General features: G+C 36.9%; 1 protein-coding gene across 3 annotated transcripts in view; it reads left to right on the forward strand.

The window, feature by feature from the left end:
* The window catches only part of LOC150085473 (uncharacterized), a 620,530-nt gene that overhangs the window by 432,581 nt on the left and 168,554 nt on the right, over positions 1-19,395 (forward strand). For all 3 annotated transcript variants that reach the window (XM_090374054.1, XM_090374052.1, XM_090374053.1), the window contains exon 16: positions 6,413-6,489. In XM_090374054.1, coding sequence (XP_090230180.1) covers positions 6,413-6,489 — 77 coding nt within the window. The remainder of the gene's footprint in view (positions 1-6,412; positions 6,490-19,395) is intronic.

Consider the following 19,395-nt stretch of genomic DNA (forward strand, 5'->3'; position numbering starts at 1 on the left):
GAAATTCTATTGCAGAGTAGTGTTATTTTCGCCGACCGGGCTAGCCGAGTGGGTAAAGTACCTGCCCGGCAACCCAAAGGTCGCGGGTTCGATTCCCGCCTCGGGCTTGGATCAAAGTACTGCAAAAACCGTGGGAGGTGCAATATGGCCACAGAAGCCGATGCGCCAACAACTACCAAATAAAAAAAAAAAAAAAAAAAAAGTGTTATTTTCTAAAAATATGTTAGCTTTTCCTTGATGTATTAAAAAATAAATGGAAATTTATTTCACACCACTGCTACCAGCGGCCTGCATTGCTGACATCTGATAGGATGGGTCAATGGACTCTGCTGTTTTTACCATATTCTAGTCTTCCCATAAGTATGAAACAGCAAGAACCGGGATGGATTCATCAGACCAGGCAACATTTCTCTTATCCTGTCCAGTGTTGGTGTTCCCAAGGCCACTGTACTTTCCTGTTATTTATTTATTTATTTTTTTTTGGCTGGAGTGAAACCCAGTTGGGTCACTGCAATACCCCATCCATGGTGAGGTATGAAGAGTTGTGCATTCTGAATTGCCTCTAGTTGCCACTGCTGTACTGGGTTGTATGCGATTGAGCACAGCTTTTCTATCCCCTGCACAAGTCCTGTTAGCCTCCATTGGCCTCTTACACATACAAGCTATTTCCAACCACAGGATCACTGTTGGCTGGCTGTTATTTGGTTTTTTGGACTAGTCATGATACACCTTGAGACAGAGTCATATGTTAAAACTCCAGCAGAGTTACAGTTTCCAAGATGTTCATGCTGTCAAGTCTAGTTCTGATTACCATGATGTTCAAAGTCACTTAATCCCAGGGGCTCACATCTGGTGAGTATGGGCTTGGCACACCCAGGGCTCTTAGGATCCCAGGGTCCTGAGCTGGATATCATCATTCTTCTCTTTCTTGGTGATTCCCTTCTACCTCTCTCTCTCTCTCTCTCTCTCTCTCTCTCTCTCTCTCTCTCTCTCTCTCTCTCTCTCACTCTCTCAGGGTAACTCTGGAATTTTTTTTTTTTTTTTTTGGCTGGTGCAGCATAAGCCTCAGGCTTCCTTGCACCATATAGCTAATAATAATAATAATAAATAATAATCTTTAATTTTGCCCATTCTTCCACTGAACTGCAGACATACAGCTTTTCTACCCACCTACTTCATATTGCATAGTACACATTGCAGCGATAGTGGTGGAGTCTAAACTTGAATTTAGTTAATGATGCTGTTTACTGAAGAAATATATGTATCCTTTTCAAGAAAAGGATACATATATCCTTTTCTTGAAAAGGATATATGTATCTAATAAAGTGGCCACTCAGTGTATTTTTTGTTTTAATGCAGTGTTAGAGTAGCTAATCAAGGTAAACACTGTTGTTATGCACATATGCATCTGCACAATGTGCAAATGGTTTGCACTTTCTCTGACGCTCCTGTGTTACCAGAATCTATTTTTACCTTTGTCTTGACAAATAATAGCAACTGCTGCTAATGCTCCAGAAAAATCCAATCCAGTACTTGCCTGATGTTATGTTATGCTGTATCTTTCACTTTTGACACACTTACTCTGCACTGTAATGTTTGTGTTATACAAAATACCATTCTGTTGATCTCCAGTGGAGGAAGTGCACAAAGTTTAGATGTGGTAAATGTGTTGGCTTCTATATGTCTCCTTGTCCCATCTAGCATTTTGAAAAATTTGGTTATGCCATGTGCATTACTAACAAAGACTTGAATTGGTGGGATTCCTACATTCCATGAACAATGTGTGTGTGTGTGTGCGCGTGCTCAGTTACCATATTTCAGGCTAATATTGTTCAAAAAAAAAAAAAAAAAGAGATAGAGAGAGAAAAATATGGGTTGGTAGGCATTGGCTGTGGATCAATCAGATGATTCTGGTGTTGTGGGTTCAAAGATGAGCAGCAGTAGCAGAAGACTTATTGAAGAGAATTATTAGTTAGTAGAAGTGGCTGTATCTTTTACTGTGTAACAATGTAATTTTGTTGTTTTCCTGCCATACTGAAGACAAGCACTTCTCACAATTAGCAGCTAACTCACTTTGATAGCCAGAGGAATTATGGCTTTCTCTTAAAAACACACAATGGTTTAGTAAGTGATTATCTTAATTCCACCCAGGAACCTCAAGAGGGGAGCAAGCTAGGTTCATTGAATGCATGGTGAGCAAGAAAGTCAGAGTACACACCCACCTGGGTTGACAAAGTGTTGTAACCTGTTATAGCTCCTGGGACAAACCTCCTTATGATCCCACTGGACAGATCTGTTTACCTTTTTAGTGTGTAAGCAATTCCATGCTGTGGTGTGACTGGATTTGACTAATCAGCTTAGGGCAGAGATAACTGTCTCAAAGCGATTAGTCAAATTGTCTTAGGGCAGTTATCTGTGCCCCGTTTGCTAGAATCCAGTGATAGGGTCAAGCCTGAGTGTTAGGCCTTATTCATGGTCTGTGATGGAGGTCATCTGATCTTTGCTGATAATGCCTGGTTTAGTAGAGGCCATATAACCTGCATAACAGCTTCGTCTGGAGCCTGTTTCTCATTGTAGTGTACCCTAATGATATTCCACAGAAATGTTGGGCAATGGCTGATGGGAATCAGAAATGGAACCTCTTGCCATTGGTGAAGGCTGCGTCCACATAGAAGCACAGGATTCCTCTCCCATTCAAAGAATATATAGTGTAGTCCTTGTAGGTGTTGTCAAGACACGTTGCTACCGAAGTGCCTCTGAGGGATATCACCTCCTACAAGGTTCTTAGAACTGGTAACCAACTGCTATATTGGAAGTGGAAAACCACCGTGAAGGTTCTTGGTTGGCATGGTTGCACTGAGAAGATACTTAATAAATGATAAAATCAGGACATTTCATTTTCTCACTCCTTAACTCAAGTAAATCAGTATGCAATTGAGAATGACTGCTTAAGCATAATGGTGGGTGTAGTGACATTGCCCTGATTGGTAAGGACTATCACACCTGAGGCTTTTGCTGAAACCTGCTGATTGCAGTTAACTCAAGTGCCTTGGCTCCAACTTGACAACATGGCCCCAATATATGACACATTGAATGGAAGCAAAGGCAAGCAAGACAACAGTAGGAATAGGAGCCTTTCTCATTAAGACTCAAGAAACCATACATAGTGTTACTGCATGAGGATGCTTGAGCTGGTTTCCTAGTGTCATGGTTTGCTGCCACTTTGTGTTGCAAATAAGGAAACAGGCTCTTCAGCATGTTCAAGTTAAGGTTTGATTGTGTGGCTCCTGGCCATTGCGGTGCCATGCTGCCCAAGTTTGTACTAGCATGTTATCTAACTGTGATATACTATTATTGATGGATGACTTGCTGTCATAGGCTTTGTGGCGGCAAAGCCTTCCTTGTACGTGATTGCCCACCAGTGACCTGACTTGGAGTCAATATGTGGAGTGCTTGCAGGAAGCAGTAAACCCCTATGGCTGCTCTAGCAGCCCTCCATTGTTGGCTACTACTACAGGGTAGTAGTGTTGGTTTGCTAGCTACCAGTTAGTAGTTACCAACTGGTAGATTGGAAGATCTGAACAAAGGGACCATCTCTAGTCTCTGTCCTGTCTCTAATTTATGTCCTGAGCTATGTGAGTTAGCTGGGAGTGTTCCGAGGAGCTCACTCTGAGGCAGCAACGATGACTGATTTTGAGAATTCCATCCATGCCTTGGTAGTGCTGGGAGGTAGGATAGTTATTTATATGACTGGGTGGAGTCTCTGTCTTCTAGGTCATTTAAATTCACCAGCACTGTGCCTGTTCAATAGAACACTGGACTAAAACAAACAGTCCTTACATATCTCAAAGGCATAAATGTTGCATCAAAACAGTACTTCAAGGGTGAAGCTGTCATACTTTAAGGAGGACGTTATGGAAAAATAGAACCAGTATGCAGGAAATAACATCCTAATTTAGCCAAGCCCAGAACTGACCTATTTCCTGGAACATGCACAGGGAATTGAAGAAATTCAGTATTGTTAATCGCCTGCCTGTTTGGAAGCCACCAAGAGAAAAATATAAAAATCTGCTTGCAGTGGTGACAAGAATGTTGTAATTGGACAGTGACTTCTAATTGTGGCAAGAACCTGCTTGCCTTGCTTTGTTAAGAAGACAACCCAAGCATCTGGAATCATGGTATGGTGAATGTTTTTTGGCACAGACTCCATTGGTACTCATGGAAGGTCGAATGTCATCCAGGGACTATCTGAATTTTGTGTCAGATCTGCTGTGCTCTGCAATGTTACACTTTTATCCCAAAGGTGATGGGCACTTTATGGATGACAATGCAACAGAACATTGTGCCAGAATCATGCAAGAATGGTTCGGAAAACACAACACAGATTTCCACCATTTTCCCTGGCCCTGGCCCTTGCACTCACCTAATCTCAATCCTGTTGAGAATGTCTGGGATATGCTGGAGAAAGAGCTATTTGGCAATGAAGTCCTCTTCCTTCAATTTTGTCACAGCTACACAATATTTTGCTAGAAGAATGGTTACAATTAGACACTAAAACCTTGTAGAATATATGCTTGCTGCACACTTGCTGTTATTCGAAACAAAGGCAGCCCGATTTGATACTGAATAAGGGTTCATATTTTTTTGGCCACTGTGTAATCAAATCAGTGAACTGCCTTAATTAGATATTTCATATTCCTGCATACCAACCAATGTTTCTTTAATGAACTTCTTTGATAAGGTTATTTTTGCCTTTTACATATTAATATACAGAATAATGTTAATAGTGTTTCTCAACTATTGGAAAGGTTTAAATGGCAAATAATACAGGAAGCATAGGTTATTAGTTTTGCTGCCACTTTGCATGTTGCAGTTTGAAGGCACACACACAAAAAGTCAATATGACCCATTTGCACTCTGCTCCTCAGTTAATTAATTAGTCCTAAACTGCTCAATTAGGTTTATTGAGCTGTGGCCCCATGCTACGACCACCTGTATTGTGAATTAACTACCCATCCAAACGATGAAATCAAAAGAAAGAAGGGAAGAAAAAACTTTAAAACCTACTATTTTAGAAATTTTATGAACTTTTTTTTATGAAATATTTACCAAAACTCAGGTGTCCATATTAAATGTAATTATATTAAAAATGGAAGAAATATAAAGATTTTTAATTGTTTCAGTCTTCTAACTGCAGCTTTGTGAGAGTACTGCTCCATTTGTTTACATTTATCAGTAAAACCTATTTTAAGGTCAGTTAGATCACTTCCACATCAAAATTATATTATTTAGCTTTAACTTTATTTAAAATACTTAGAAAGTTGTCTCATTTCTTTTGAAAAATTATCTTGCTATTGATATTATACAATTAAAATTGATTATTCATGGAAACAGTTTTTAGGTGTAATAATAAAAATTAACTACTCTTGTTTATTTCAAACAAGACTTTTTTTATTTATTTTTTCTGATTTAATGTTTTATTAGTTAACTGCATAAAAGAATAATAGGTATTAATAATTAAGTTACATACTTATTAATTTGTATTTATAATTTTACATCCCTCTTCCGAACCAGTCTGAACATATACCTCAACTATTCTAAATCCTTTGACTCTTAAACTCTAAATTTACAGAAATAACTTTTCCTATTCTTTATTTATCCCTCTTCTTCTTTTACCTCTTCTTTGGAACAATCTTCCTTCACATATATTTCCTGAAAATTACAATCTAGAGAAATTCAAGTCCATTGTCAAGTATCTTTTAGCTTCTCAGCCTTGACCCCATATAATATTCTGAGGTACTATAGCTCTAATGCCTTTCATGCATTGGGGGGTGGGAGCTACCAGAAAGCACTTGGGCACACACACACACACACACACACACACACACACACACACACACACACACACACACACACACACACACACACACACACACACACACACACACACACTTTATTTAATGGATAGCTTTGAATAAAAAAAATCATTATTTTCTATGCTTCCATTAAATAAATTAATTTTTAATTATATGCAGCTAAATTTATATTTATTTTACCGCTCGTAAGGTCACCATGGGAGCTTCTGCCATTGGATCATGAAGTAAGTAGTAGTTCAGAAACACTGGTATATTTATTTCAATAAAGGGAATATTAAAATTTTTATTTTCTCCCCTCAGTTTCACTAATACAGTTCTTGAATTCATTAATCATATGGAAAGGAGAAAAATCCAAGATTAACATTAATGCAAAGGCCAAATGCCAGTACCGATTAGAATTATAGGTTTAAATTTTTTCATTATATTCATTTTAATACTAGTGAATGATCGTGACATTTTTAATTATAGCAGTCTCTGCATATAATGACAGTAATTAAATATTAAAAATGAGTAACCCTATTTCTTCTGTTTGCTAGGTGAATCAAATTCAAAAAATCAGCAGTTAGAAACAAAAGATAGCATGAATATAGGGGAAGAAACACATATATATGAAGTAAGAGTCAGATAATGCTACTAAGTTTTAGAAGAGATAATGAAGAATGAATGATAATGTTTCCTGTTATAGTTAATAGAAAATGCTTTCCTTTCTTAATACAAGGGCAGCCCAGTAATGAACGATCATAATTTTTCATGAACAACCATACTGTTGGCTATTTCTAAGTTGCAGAATTTAAGACCAAACCCAAGCTGCATCACATAGCAATTGTGCAGTTGACTCTTGCACATGGGGTGACCATGGTGGTTGGTCCAGTTTATGCTGTTCACCTACATAACAATGGACGTGATACATGAAGAACAGTATGCTGCCCTCAGATTTTGTTTCTGTCTCAATAAAACATCAGCTGAAGCATATGAAATGTTAAAATAGGCTTATGGTAGCTCTACACTTCCATATAGCACTGCTCATGGGTGGTTCAGAATGTTTAAAGATGGACATGATTCAATTACAAAAATTGGCAGGCCTGGAGCTCCAACCACTGCTGTCACTACAGAAACCATAAACATTGCTTCTGCAGTCGGGAGAAAAAAGATCACCATATAACAGTAAAGCAATTGGCAGAGATGTTGAAAATATCAGCAGGAAGCACACGTGGTAATCTCCATCACCATTTGCATGTGAAATGTTTTGTGTATGCTCTTACAAGGCTAATCACACCTGAGCAACAGCAAGTTTGCATGGAGGTTTGTTAAGAGCTGCAATGGATGGTTACTGAAGATGATGAGGTTCTGCACAAGGTGATAATGGCGGATGAGATGTGGCTTCATCATTTCAACCCAGAGAGTAAGCAACAAAGCTCTGTTTGGAAGTCTAAGTCATTGCCAACACCAAAAAAAGCAAGTTGTGGCTTCTGCAGGAAAGGTTATGGCATCTCTTTTTTTGACATTTGAGGAATGGTTTACCCATATGTTGTGCCACGTCATATGCTTGTTACAGGACCTTACTACAGGACTCTGCTGCTCACTTTATGGGATCACATTCACTGCAAATAACCACAACTGCATGCAGGTGAGTTGATGTTGCATCATGACAGAGCAAGACCACACTTTGCACATATTGTCTTTGAGTATTTAGTCAGCATTAATGTCAAATGTGTTCTTCATCCACCCTATACTCCTTACCTTGTGCCTTGCAGTTTTTTTTTATTACCAAAGTTAAAAGAGCTGTGAGGAAAATGTTTCCACTCACCAGAAGTTGTAAAGACATCAGAGGCAATTCTCAGACACATGTCAAAAAATGGCTTCCACTAGGTTTTGAAGAATGGAGAAATGTTGGAGTAAATGCATTTCATCAAATGGGGGCCACTTTGAAAAGGACTATCAAAATATCTATGATTAATAAAGGTTATGTCTTGAAAAAAAAAATTATGATCATTCTTTATTGAACAGTCCTCATACTATTTCTCTTAAAGTGATCTTATTTTCAAAAAATATAGTAATTATTTTTATCAAGTTTTTTTATTAAATTCTAAAGAGGTTATTGCAAATATAATCCAATATTTTCAAGCAAACCGATTGTAATAATATTAGTAGGCTGATTCACTAAATATTCCTTATCCTCCAGAAAACAGTAGGTACATTATGTTTTTGACTTGATTCATCTGTTACTCTCATTGATGATTATAATCATATTGCACATACTACATTTAGAATAGAAATTCATTCCAGCACCCTATGTCATATACTTTATTACACATTACATACATATGTACAGGGTGTCTCAAAAATATCGGTACAAACGTCTAGGGGAGGTAGGTAACATCTAAAGGAATGTAAATCGCATAGGAACCCATAACCGGAAACGTCACCGTAAGTTGGTACACGGCGCTGTTTATCAGCTCACGAGAGGGAAAATTTCTGGTTTACTCATTCAAGCAGTAGTCGCCGCATGAAGAGCATGCATCGATATACAAACTGTGAGCTGGCAGACATGCACCAAGTGTATGGATTAGCAGAGGGCCCACACGGTGTGCGCCCCCGTGCGGCACAACATCGCTTCGCAATAAATGTGTGCGCAGGTATGGTCGGTGACTGCTTAGTCGGCCCATACCTGTTACCATCCCACATGAACTCCGCTAAATATCGGATCTTTCTTGAACAAGTTCTACCAGGGTTACTTGACGATGTTCCAGCAAATGTGAGACGCAACATTTCGTTTCAACATGACGGGGTGCCTGCCCATTATGGAAGGTGTGTTCGTGACCATTTGAACAGCCGTTTTGGGCATCGACGGATTGGCCGTAGTGGACCCGTTGCCTGGCCCCCACGCTCACCTGATTTATCGAGCCTTGATTTCTTTCTGTGGGGGGGGGGGCCCTCAAATCTATCGTGTCCTCAAATCCTCAGATCCATTTCCGTCGCCTGTGGAGACAGAAATGGATCTCGTGTCGAGACTCATCTGTGCTGCTGCTACTGTCAAAGAAACTCCAGGTGTGTTCGACCGTGTCTGCCAATCCATGCTGTGTCGGTGTCACGCATGCATCGCGTCTCATGGTGGAACCTTCGAGCATCTGTTGTAACATCATCAAATGCATCCACCTCGTACTCCATTGTTAATATTATGTCAAATAAATGTTTGCCACTAATTACTGTCTTGTGTCATTTCTGCTTCTTGTGCCTCTGCTACTACTTTCCCGTGACGTTTCCGGTTATGGGTTCCTATGCGATTCACATTCCTTTAGATGTTACCTACCTCCCCTCAACGTTTTTTTTAGTTTGTTTTTGGCGCATCGGCTTCTGTGGCCATAATGCACCTCCCAAGGTTCTTGCACTACTCTGATCCAAGCCCGAGGCGGGATTCGAACCCGCGACTTTTGGGTAGCCAGGCAGGCACTTTATCCACCCGGTTAGCCCGGTCGGCCCCTAAACATTTGTACCAATATTTTTGAAACACCCTGTATATAGCACATTATTGAAAAAAACAGGTCTGATGTTTTAAGATTGCAGTCCCTTTTTCTAGAAGTTGCCCTGCAGTCATATAGGTGGGAATTCAGAAATACTTCAACTAACAATTAAACAGCTACTGCAGAACTGTTAGTGGCTTTGGAGTGTGATTGGCAAAACCCATACTGAAATCTGATATTCTTAAATATGCAGTATTTGCAATCCCAAAAAAGTTAGTTTAAAGTTAAACTTACAGAAAAAATATATAAACAGGACCAAAAACTAAATAAACATATCAAATAAATTTAAAATAAATATCATCTTAAACTCCGTATGTTAAAAGCCAACACAAATTAATGAGATGTTACTGAAATTAAAATATTCAACTTGTTTTAATCAGCGATTCTCAACCTGTGGGTTACCATTAGATTTGCTAAATGGATATCTGATACCTTCCTTTATGTTGAATTTAATAAAATACTCATAAATAATATGTATATATTGGGGATAGCCTCTTTCTGTACATAGATATGAGCAAACTGGGTTTGCTGTTTAGTGCTCATATTGTGGATTGGGTTTGCTACTTAGTTATCATTCTCATATTGTGGAAGCACTTCATCACAAGTTGATTTGACATTACACTACTTTAAATAAAAGGCATTGCTCCAATGGAGAAGGATATTGCTTTTCATTTAAAGTGTATGCACTACCCAGACCTGGGTTTCAACTTTGATTGGAGTCTCATCATTGAGCAAATAAGCATTGCAAAGACCCGAGCAACCCAGTTATGAGATATATCCACATATAAATGCGAGATGGTGCAGTCAGTAAAGTCACTAAGGTCAAAGCTATATAAAGTCATTGACTTTTTATATGGTTTTCATAGCTTGAAGCTTTTGCCTAGACTTAACTATGTCTATTCATAAATAATATTAAATAAAATATTCATAATTACTAATAAAATATTATTATTAAAATAATACTTCAAACTAGAGCTGCTTGTCACATGCATGTCCAACTTTTTTGTTTATAATATTAACATGTTTTTCATTAGTAAGGCAGTGATCTGATGTTTGCCTCACGCTTTCTTACTTATGCATGTTTTTATTATTAGTAATACAGTATATTGTTAATTTTATTTCACCCTTTATTTGAAAAATGACTTCAGTAAAAAGGTTTTTGACAAATACATTGAGGGCATAGAAGTTCTTGCTAGTGAAGTGCTGAAACCAAATAAATTGCATCTCATTTGAATGCTATACATGATCCATTTAAGAAGAATGGCATGCATATATATATATATATATATATATATATATATATTTTTTTTTTTTTTTTTTTATGTAATATGAAAGTACTCTTTATTTAGTGCATTTTATGTTATAATTTTCAAAAAAAAAAAATTGGTGGGTTCCCCGAACCCTTTCCCAGGTTTGATTGACTTGGGTTGCAAAGCTGTACTGAATTTTAATACCTTTGAATAATTAGTAGTTACTACTACTAATTATTCAAAGGATAAACTCAAATTATTATAATGGGCATAATCAAGGGGAACATCGATTCATTTGATTATGGTTAGCAGTTAGCAGATACATTTTGTCAGCATCTCAGATGCAATGATTATTCTCTTGCTACAGATATTCTGAATGTTAGCATTTTTTGCTCTTTTTTGATTGTTATGAATAATTTTTTCAACCATATTCAAACTGGTTTTTTATCATGTAAAATTTTCATTTACCATTTTCATATCAAATATGTTATTAATGAAATACATATATATATGTATATATATATATGTATAAATATAGATATGTATATGTATATATACCTAAATATAGATATATATGTATATGTATATATATACAGTGAAACTTCTCCTAACGGAAATCTCTCTACAACGGACATTTTCAAATTCCCCAACTCATCTCCATTGGTTTTAACGTGTTTTCAGCTTCTGTCTAGTGGACATTCTCTGTAACAGACGCGGACAGGCAATCTGCACTGTTTCGTTTAGATTAGCACTTAATTTGATCTCCCCATAACGGACTGCAGGAGAGCTCACGGCCCTTTTTCTAGGAATTTTTCTTCCAAGTATTGCCTCAATCGTGTGTTTATTTTCTATTTCCGATTCTCTAAATTTTATCAAGGTTTACGTCATGGTTCTAAACCCTTTTTCAAGAATTTTAAGGCACGTGTAAAACTTCTGATGAATTCGGTGTGTGCAGGGGGTGGGGGGGATTTGGTCGGCCTTTTGTCTTTTGAGTTTCAGTTTTCAGTTTTGTTCAGTGTTGCGTGAAGTGCACACAATGTCTTCTCTAAACATTTAACTTTAAAAGATAAAGTTGAACTCATTAATGCGTATGATCGGCAAAAAAATAGTGTTCGCAATCTCGCTGCAAAATTCAAAATCGAGAAGACGCAGGTAAGCGACATCCTAAAGAAAAAAATGAACTGCTCAAGCAATTTTGGCAACACGGAAATGATCAGGTTCAAAAATCATTCCCGAAAACTGTTGGATTTCAAATTGAAAATGTTACGCATGAGTGGTTTTGTCGTGCACGTGCTAAAAAAATTCCCATTAATGGGCCTATTATTAGGGAAAAGGCTTTGGAGGTTGCAAAATCTATGTGAGTAAATGAGTTCAAAGCTTCTGTGGGATGGCTAGACAAGTTCAAAACTCGGCATAAAATTTCTTGGAAAACCGTAAGTGGTGAAGGTGAATCTGTTGATACTGGGGTTGTAACAGAGCGGACCGTCAAATTGGAAGATTTATGTCGTGATTTTGAAGCTAAGGATATTTACAACTGTGACGAAACAGGGTTGTTTTTTAAAGCTCTTCCTGAAAAAACATTGAGTCTAAAAAACGAAAAGTGCCAGGGCGGAAAAATTTCTAAGGAACGCTTGACTGTACTATTGTGTACACATATGCTGGGAGACTTTGAACAACCTCTTGTTAGAGGAAAACCACAAAATCCTCGTTGTTTCAAGGGCATAAAGTTGAATCTTTTGAATGTTGACTGGAAGTCTAATAAAAAAGCGTGGATGACACGAGATATCACGAGCGAATGGATAAGTCGTGAATTAGGGTTGAACTTGAAAGTGTCTGCAATTCTGCCCAGACACGATAGGAGGGAGTATATGATGAGAGCCTTGTCGATCAATTCGGCCCTGGAGGGATTGTGCAAGGCTCAAGGGGTAGAATTTTTTTCAGCTGGACTGTACTTGTTAACAGGAGAGATTGCTTCTACAGGGATGGGATACACTTAAATAGAAAGGGTGCAAGAATTTTTGCTGATGCTGTCGAGGCAGTGTTAGGTGGGTCGGAAAACTGCTAGTTGGGGGGGATACAAGGACTAATAGATTAACAGTAGCCACTGGCAGAGGTGGAAGTGATTCTTGCACTGCTTCTATTGAAATGAGCAGAAGTCTGAAAAACAAGATACAGGATATTTCAGAGACTGCTGGTAGTCATTGCGTTACAAGTAAACACATGGGTTGTGTTAGGATAGCTAAGAATAGAAACAGGTGCATGTATACCTGCGTGTACACCAATGCTAGGACTTTAGTAAATAAATTTGATGAATTTGAGGTATTGCTCAAAACATCAAAGGCAGATATTGTTGGGATATCAGAGACGTGGTGTCACACAGATATAAGTAATGCGGAACTGGAATTTGGGGAATACAATGTATATAGAAAGGATAGACAGGACAGGAGGGGAGGAGGGGTTATGCTATTAATTAAGAAACACATAAAGTCAAAGGAAGTGAAGCCAGTTGACATCGATGGACAGGGCAGTGTCGAGTCAGTTTGGTGTGACATAAGCATAGGGAAATCAAAATTGAGAGTAGGAGTGTGCTATAGGCCTAATGACTCTGATGAGTATAATAATATATTGTACAGGGAAATAGAGTGGGCCAGTAAATCAGAGAGTCTTATAATGGGGGATTTTAATTTCCCAGATATTGACTGGAATTTGTGGGTTGGTCACTCGCACACTAGCAAGGCTTTTGTGGATTTATTGGATGATTGTTTTCTACATCAGCATGTTCGTGAGGCAACAAGAGGGAGCAATACTCTTGATCTGATTATCAGTAGTGATTCTTCATGCATTAAGAACCTGCAGATAAATGAACCACTAGGTGGCAGTGATCACAGTGTGTTGAAGTGGGATTTACTCAAGGAGGTAACTACCATCAGAGGTAAAGGGAAGGGTTTTTGTTTTCGTAAAGGCGACTATGATGGTCTGAGACAGTATTTAAATTCTATACAGTGGGACCAACTGATGATGTTACCAACAGCAAACTCAAAATGGGAAGCATTCAAGGAACTAATCTTGGAGGCTACCAGGCTTTACATACCAACTAAGAAATATTGTTCAAGGTTTAGGCCTAAATGGTTGTCAGATGGACTAATGAGACATGTGGCAGAGAAGAAAAATGCATGGGATACATACAAATTAATGGGTGACATGGAAGCCTATGATAGATATAAGTTGGTCTGTAACCAAGTCACAAAGGAGATTAGGCAGGCAAAGGCAGACTACGGAAAATCCTTGGCAAAGGATGCAAAGAAAAACAGAAAGGAGTTCTTTACATACTTGAACTCGAGAAGGAAAGGGATGAATCAGATTGGTCCACTGGATATTGATGGTTCAACAGTTGAGGATCCTGCTCAGGTGGCTAACAATCTAAACGAGTATTTTGCATCTACATTCACGCATGAGGAGTTATTCAGGAAGGAGAATGATGTAGGTAAAGTAAACATTGGCAGTGAGCTGGATGATTTTGTAATAACTGAGAGGAAAGTGGAGGAGAGATTGTTGAGGATAAACATAAAAAAGGCACCTGGGGTGGATGGGATCTATCCAGTTTTATTAAAGGAGGCAGTAAAGGAAGTATGCAAACCCCTAGCCATAATTATGAGAGCTTCTTTGGACTCAGGGGAGGTACCCATAGACTGGAGATGTGCAAATGTAACCCCAATTCACAAAGGAGGATCAAAGGCTGACACAAGTAATTATAGACCTGTTAGTTTAACTTCTGTTCCAGGTAAATTAATGGAGGCACTGGTTAAAGAAGCACTGCAGGATCATCTAGACAAGAATTCAGTTATAGCTCAGACGCAGCATGGTTTTGTTAAGGGCAGGTCTTGCCTGACCAATTTGATTGGATACTATGATGTAGTTACAAAAGAACTGGATGCAGGGAATAACTTTGATATTATATATTTGGATCTTAGAAAGGCTTTTGATACTGTTGCACATGGAAGACTGCTGCACAAATTGGAGCAGTGTGGCATTGGAGGCAAATTGCTGCTATGGATAAAGGGATGGTTGAGTGGCAGAAGACAGAGAGTGGTAATCAATGGACACTGCTCAACGTGGACTAATGTTATTAGTGGAGTTCCTCAAGGTTCAGTGTTGGGTCCATTGTTGTTTTCGGTGTTTATGAATGATATTGATGATGGGATATCAAGTTTAATGTCTAAGTTTGCAGATGATACAAAGGTTGGCAGGGTCGTTAAGGACACTACTGACGCTATGCTGCTGCAACAGGATCTGGAAAGGTTGAACAGATGGGCTGAGAGGTGGCAAATGAAGTTTAACATTGACAAATGTAAAGTACTACATATGGGTAACAGTAACCCCAGAGCAATGTATCAACTCTGCGGTACTACTTATGCGGTGTTACTACTGCGGTGTTACTTATTCTCAGTGGAGGTATCCGCTGAGAATAAGAAACAATAGTCTTCTCCATTGGTGAAGCGTTACTTATTCGAGGTAGTGCAATATCAGGGCAATTCGTTGTGAAGGCATTAACAATATGAGATATAATTGAAACAATGCCAATTCATCTACCTTGGTAGTTTACTACATATAAAACTGATGCAACTGCACTAACTCATATGTACCAAAGATTAATACTAAGTCTTTTTGTTTCAATGCTATATTTAGTTCATGTTTTATTTAATAACCTTAAGTGATTTTATTAAATATAGAGCCCAATGTTTCCAGGACTGCTCGATTATACAAGGAACTGAGTAATTGAGTATACAGTTTGTTTCTTTATGTTATCAACTGTCTTTGTGTTTGAGTTCATTTTTTTTTTTTTTTTTTGGATTAAAGAGAACTTCAATACACTTAAAATCATTTTCATTTTGATTTATATCTAATCAATGTTTTGTTTTAGAGATAGAAGATGACAGACTACAGTTTATTATCATTATTAGTGGGTTACAATTTTGATAAGTTCCAAAGTAAACGTTTTAAGTTAAAAATCAAAAGATCATTGTGTTTTGTTCTCTTGATATTTGATTAAAGGTCTACTTTCACAAGATCTATACATTAAACTGTGCATTTGTATTTTTCATATTTGTATTTTGTATTCATTGTATTCATTCAACATCAGCCTTCCTAATGCTTACAATTTTTAACTAGCAGTAATTCATGGAAAACAAAAACAATTTATACTTAAATATGAGAAAATAAAATTTAATTTCAAACAGGGCACAAAACAGAAGCAGATACAATACAGTAATCCAATCATAATAATAAATCCAATAATCCAATAAAAAGTGTAGACAGTTTCCATATTTATTTCATAATTAATATACAGTAATACCCCAAAGTTACGTGATAGGTGGGTCCGACGAAAATCGCTTAAGTCGAATTCGCGTAAATCGGGGTACAACTTTACATATAAATACACATATATTTTGTTTAATTGGGACCAAGGACTAACAAAAACACTAGTTTAGAAGAAAAATATTTAATAAAATTGCAGTTATTTGTACATATTACTACAAAATATGTATTAAAAAAATAAATGAGTTATGTAAAAAAAGTTATTTCGATGTCGATGACTTCATAAAATCTAACAAATTCGTCTGACGACAGCGCCTTCTTTTTTTCACGCAGAATTTCTTCATAGCAAGCTAATAATTTTTTATTCCTTGCTTTGTAGCTATAACCGCGTTCTCCGTTGGAGTATGTTTTCTAAAATTTTTAAGCCCTTTTCAATTGAGCTCAGACCTTCTGTCAAGCTTGCAATTGTCATGTGCTTTTCTGGTAGAACTGGGTCTGAAGTGTCGGATACTTCAGTGACGTTTTGCTCACGCATCTCTATGAGCTCATTCATTGTCAGCTCCTCACTATGTGAATCTAACAGCTCGTTGACATCATCACCATTTACTTCCAAATCTAATTGCCTGGCAAGATTAACAACTTCTATCATATGAGCGACATGATCAGTTTCGGGCGTTGTTTTCGTCTCGTTTTTGAAAAAAAAAATGGACAGAGTTTCTTTCAGACACCACTCAATGTTTTTTTGTGAATTTCATCCCAAGATTCTTCAATGATTCTTACGGCATCTAAAACATTGAATTGTTTCCAAAAGTCTTTAACAGATATCTCACTATTTTGTCTCATAGCTTCATTCAGACGTGCAAACGAATGCCTCGTGTAGTAGGCCTTGAATGCTTTGATGACTCCCTGGTCCATCGGTTGTTTTTGGAAGCAAAAACACAACTTTCAAACATCGGTCGAAATTAATTAGGGTGGCAGGAGGGCGACTGGATGCATTGTTAATAAGAAGGATCAATTTAAATGGAATCTTGTTAGACTTGCAATAACTTTCGACTTCGGGTATGAAGTGTTGACCAAACCAGTCCTCAAAAACGGAATCTGTCACCCAAGCTTTATGATTTGACTTCCAAATCACTGGTAAGCTAATTTTAGATATATTTTTTAAAACCCTTGGGTTTTCGGAGCGATAAATAAAGAGGTTTTAACTTGCAGTCACCAGCTGCATTTCCGCCGATCATCATTGTCAATCGGCCTTTGGAAACCTTAAAGCCTGGAAAGTTTTTTTATTCGTGAAAACGATGTAATTTCCGACAAAAGTTGAGCACGAATTCGAATGCACACATATAAATATGAAAGTTGGAATGCAAATTCTTGTATATGTTTGCAGCTTATGCGGCAGCAAAATTGAATATTGTTCATCTTTTGCTCTCACTCTCCGCCGTTGCACCGTATATCGATAGCATATGAAAAATGACCTTGAAGATAGTGGGCGGCAGTGTTGCCAAACGAAAAAATCAAGAACCGCGTAACTCCGAGCTCGCGTAAGTCGGATTGATTTGATTTTGATTTCGTAGTTGTTGGCGCATCGGCTTCTGTGGCCATATTGCACCTCCCAAGGTTTTTGCAGTACTTTGATCCAAGCCCGAGGCGGGAATCGAACCCGCGACCTTTGGGTTCCCGGGCAGGTACTTTACCCACTCGGCTAGCCCGGTCGGCTGCGTAAGTCGGGATAGCGTAAGTCGGGGTATTACTGTATTTATTAATATATATATATATATTTGATAATTAATACTTTTCCATGTAGAGCAATTGCAGAATATCTGAAACATACTTTGATTTATATACAGACATAATTCAAAATTATATATATATATAATATAAAAAAGCCATCAGAATTTTGATTGGTCCCATTTTTAATGAAATTTGGGATGCCTCAACAATTTTTTTAAAAATTTCATCAAAATGTATTTACTGGAAATCAAGTTTGTACATGTGGATGGATAGATAGATGGTTGGACATGGTGAAGACAACACTTAATGTGAACATGCCAAAAAAAAATTAGGTAATTTACATATTGCATTATATTTCATTGTATTCGATTATCAAAAATTTCTATATTGCACTAAGGAAATATTTACCAAAACTTCATGACTTGATAAACTTTACTCTGAAAGGCCCAAATATATAAAATTTCATCAAAATCTGTCTATTGAGAATCTAGTTCTACCATGCAGATGGACACAGGTAGACAAATATATGGCTATGTATAATGAAGACAATAGTGCTTTACCCATTTGTACATATATATATATCTATATTTATATGTATATATACATATATATATATATATATCTATATTTATATGTATATATACATATATATATATATATCTATATTTATATATACATATACATATATATCTATATTTATATGTACAGTGAAACTTCTCTTTAACAGATAGCCATGGGGAACGAAAATTTGTCCGTTAGAGAGAAGTGTCCGCTAACAAGAAGTCTGAGGGAGAAAAAAAAAAGAAAGAAAGAAAAATCGTTAAACGTTTAATGTAAAATTAAATTAAAATGTATACAGATTTTGAACAATATTTTTGTAAATAATATACAATTACATACACAAGAGATAAAGAAAAATCGTTAAACGTTTAATGTAAAATTAAATTAAAATATACAGATTTTGAACAATATTTTTGTAAATAATATACAATTACATACAAAAGAGATAAAGAAAAATCGTTAAACGTTTAATGTAAAATTAAATTAAAATATACAGATTTTGAACAATATTTTTGTAAATAATATACAATTACATACACAAGAGATAAAGAAAAATCGTTAAACGTTTAATGTAAAATTAAATTAAATTATATACAGATTTTGCACAATATTTTTGTAAATAATATACATACAATTGTGCTATGCATATTATGACTTTATCTTAAGAAAAATACATACAGTAATCATTTATTTTCTTCTGCACCTTCTTCCGGCTGATAATTTTGTTTTAAACATTTGTTTGGAGTGAAGAAACCATCGAAAGTCCTTCAGTATCTTCTTCAGCGGCGAAAAACATTTTTAAACGATTGATTTGTATGAGCGCTTCTTCTATTTTCATCGGTGGTTCGTCGTTAATATGTTCTTTGACAGAATGACCTCCTTCCATTTCTTCATCCTCATGAGGAACTTCTTGAAAAATATCGATGATAATGTCGTTGATATCTAGAGCACCATCTTCTGTAGTGAGGTTCGAGTCTATATCTTTGTAGCCAGGGTCACTTGTAGCTGAAGTATTGTACATTATCAATAGATGTTGAAGTTCTTGTTCTTCTTGGTGCTCCACATTGCTGTTCACAACTTCAATTTTTGCGTTTGAGAAGCCAGACTTTACAAAACAGTTCACGACGGTTTGTTTTCTAA

This window comes from Mastigoproctus giganteus, chromosome 5 (genome assembly GCF_048544385.1).
Source record: "Mastigoproctus giganteus isolate SK-2022 chromosome 5, ASM4854438v1, whole genome shotgun sequence".
NCBI lineage: Eukaryota > Metazoa > Arthropoda > Arachnida > Uropygi > Thelyphonidae > Mastigoproctus > Mastigoproctus giganteus.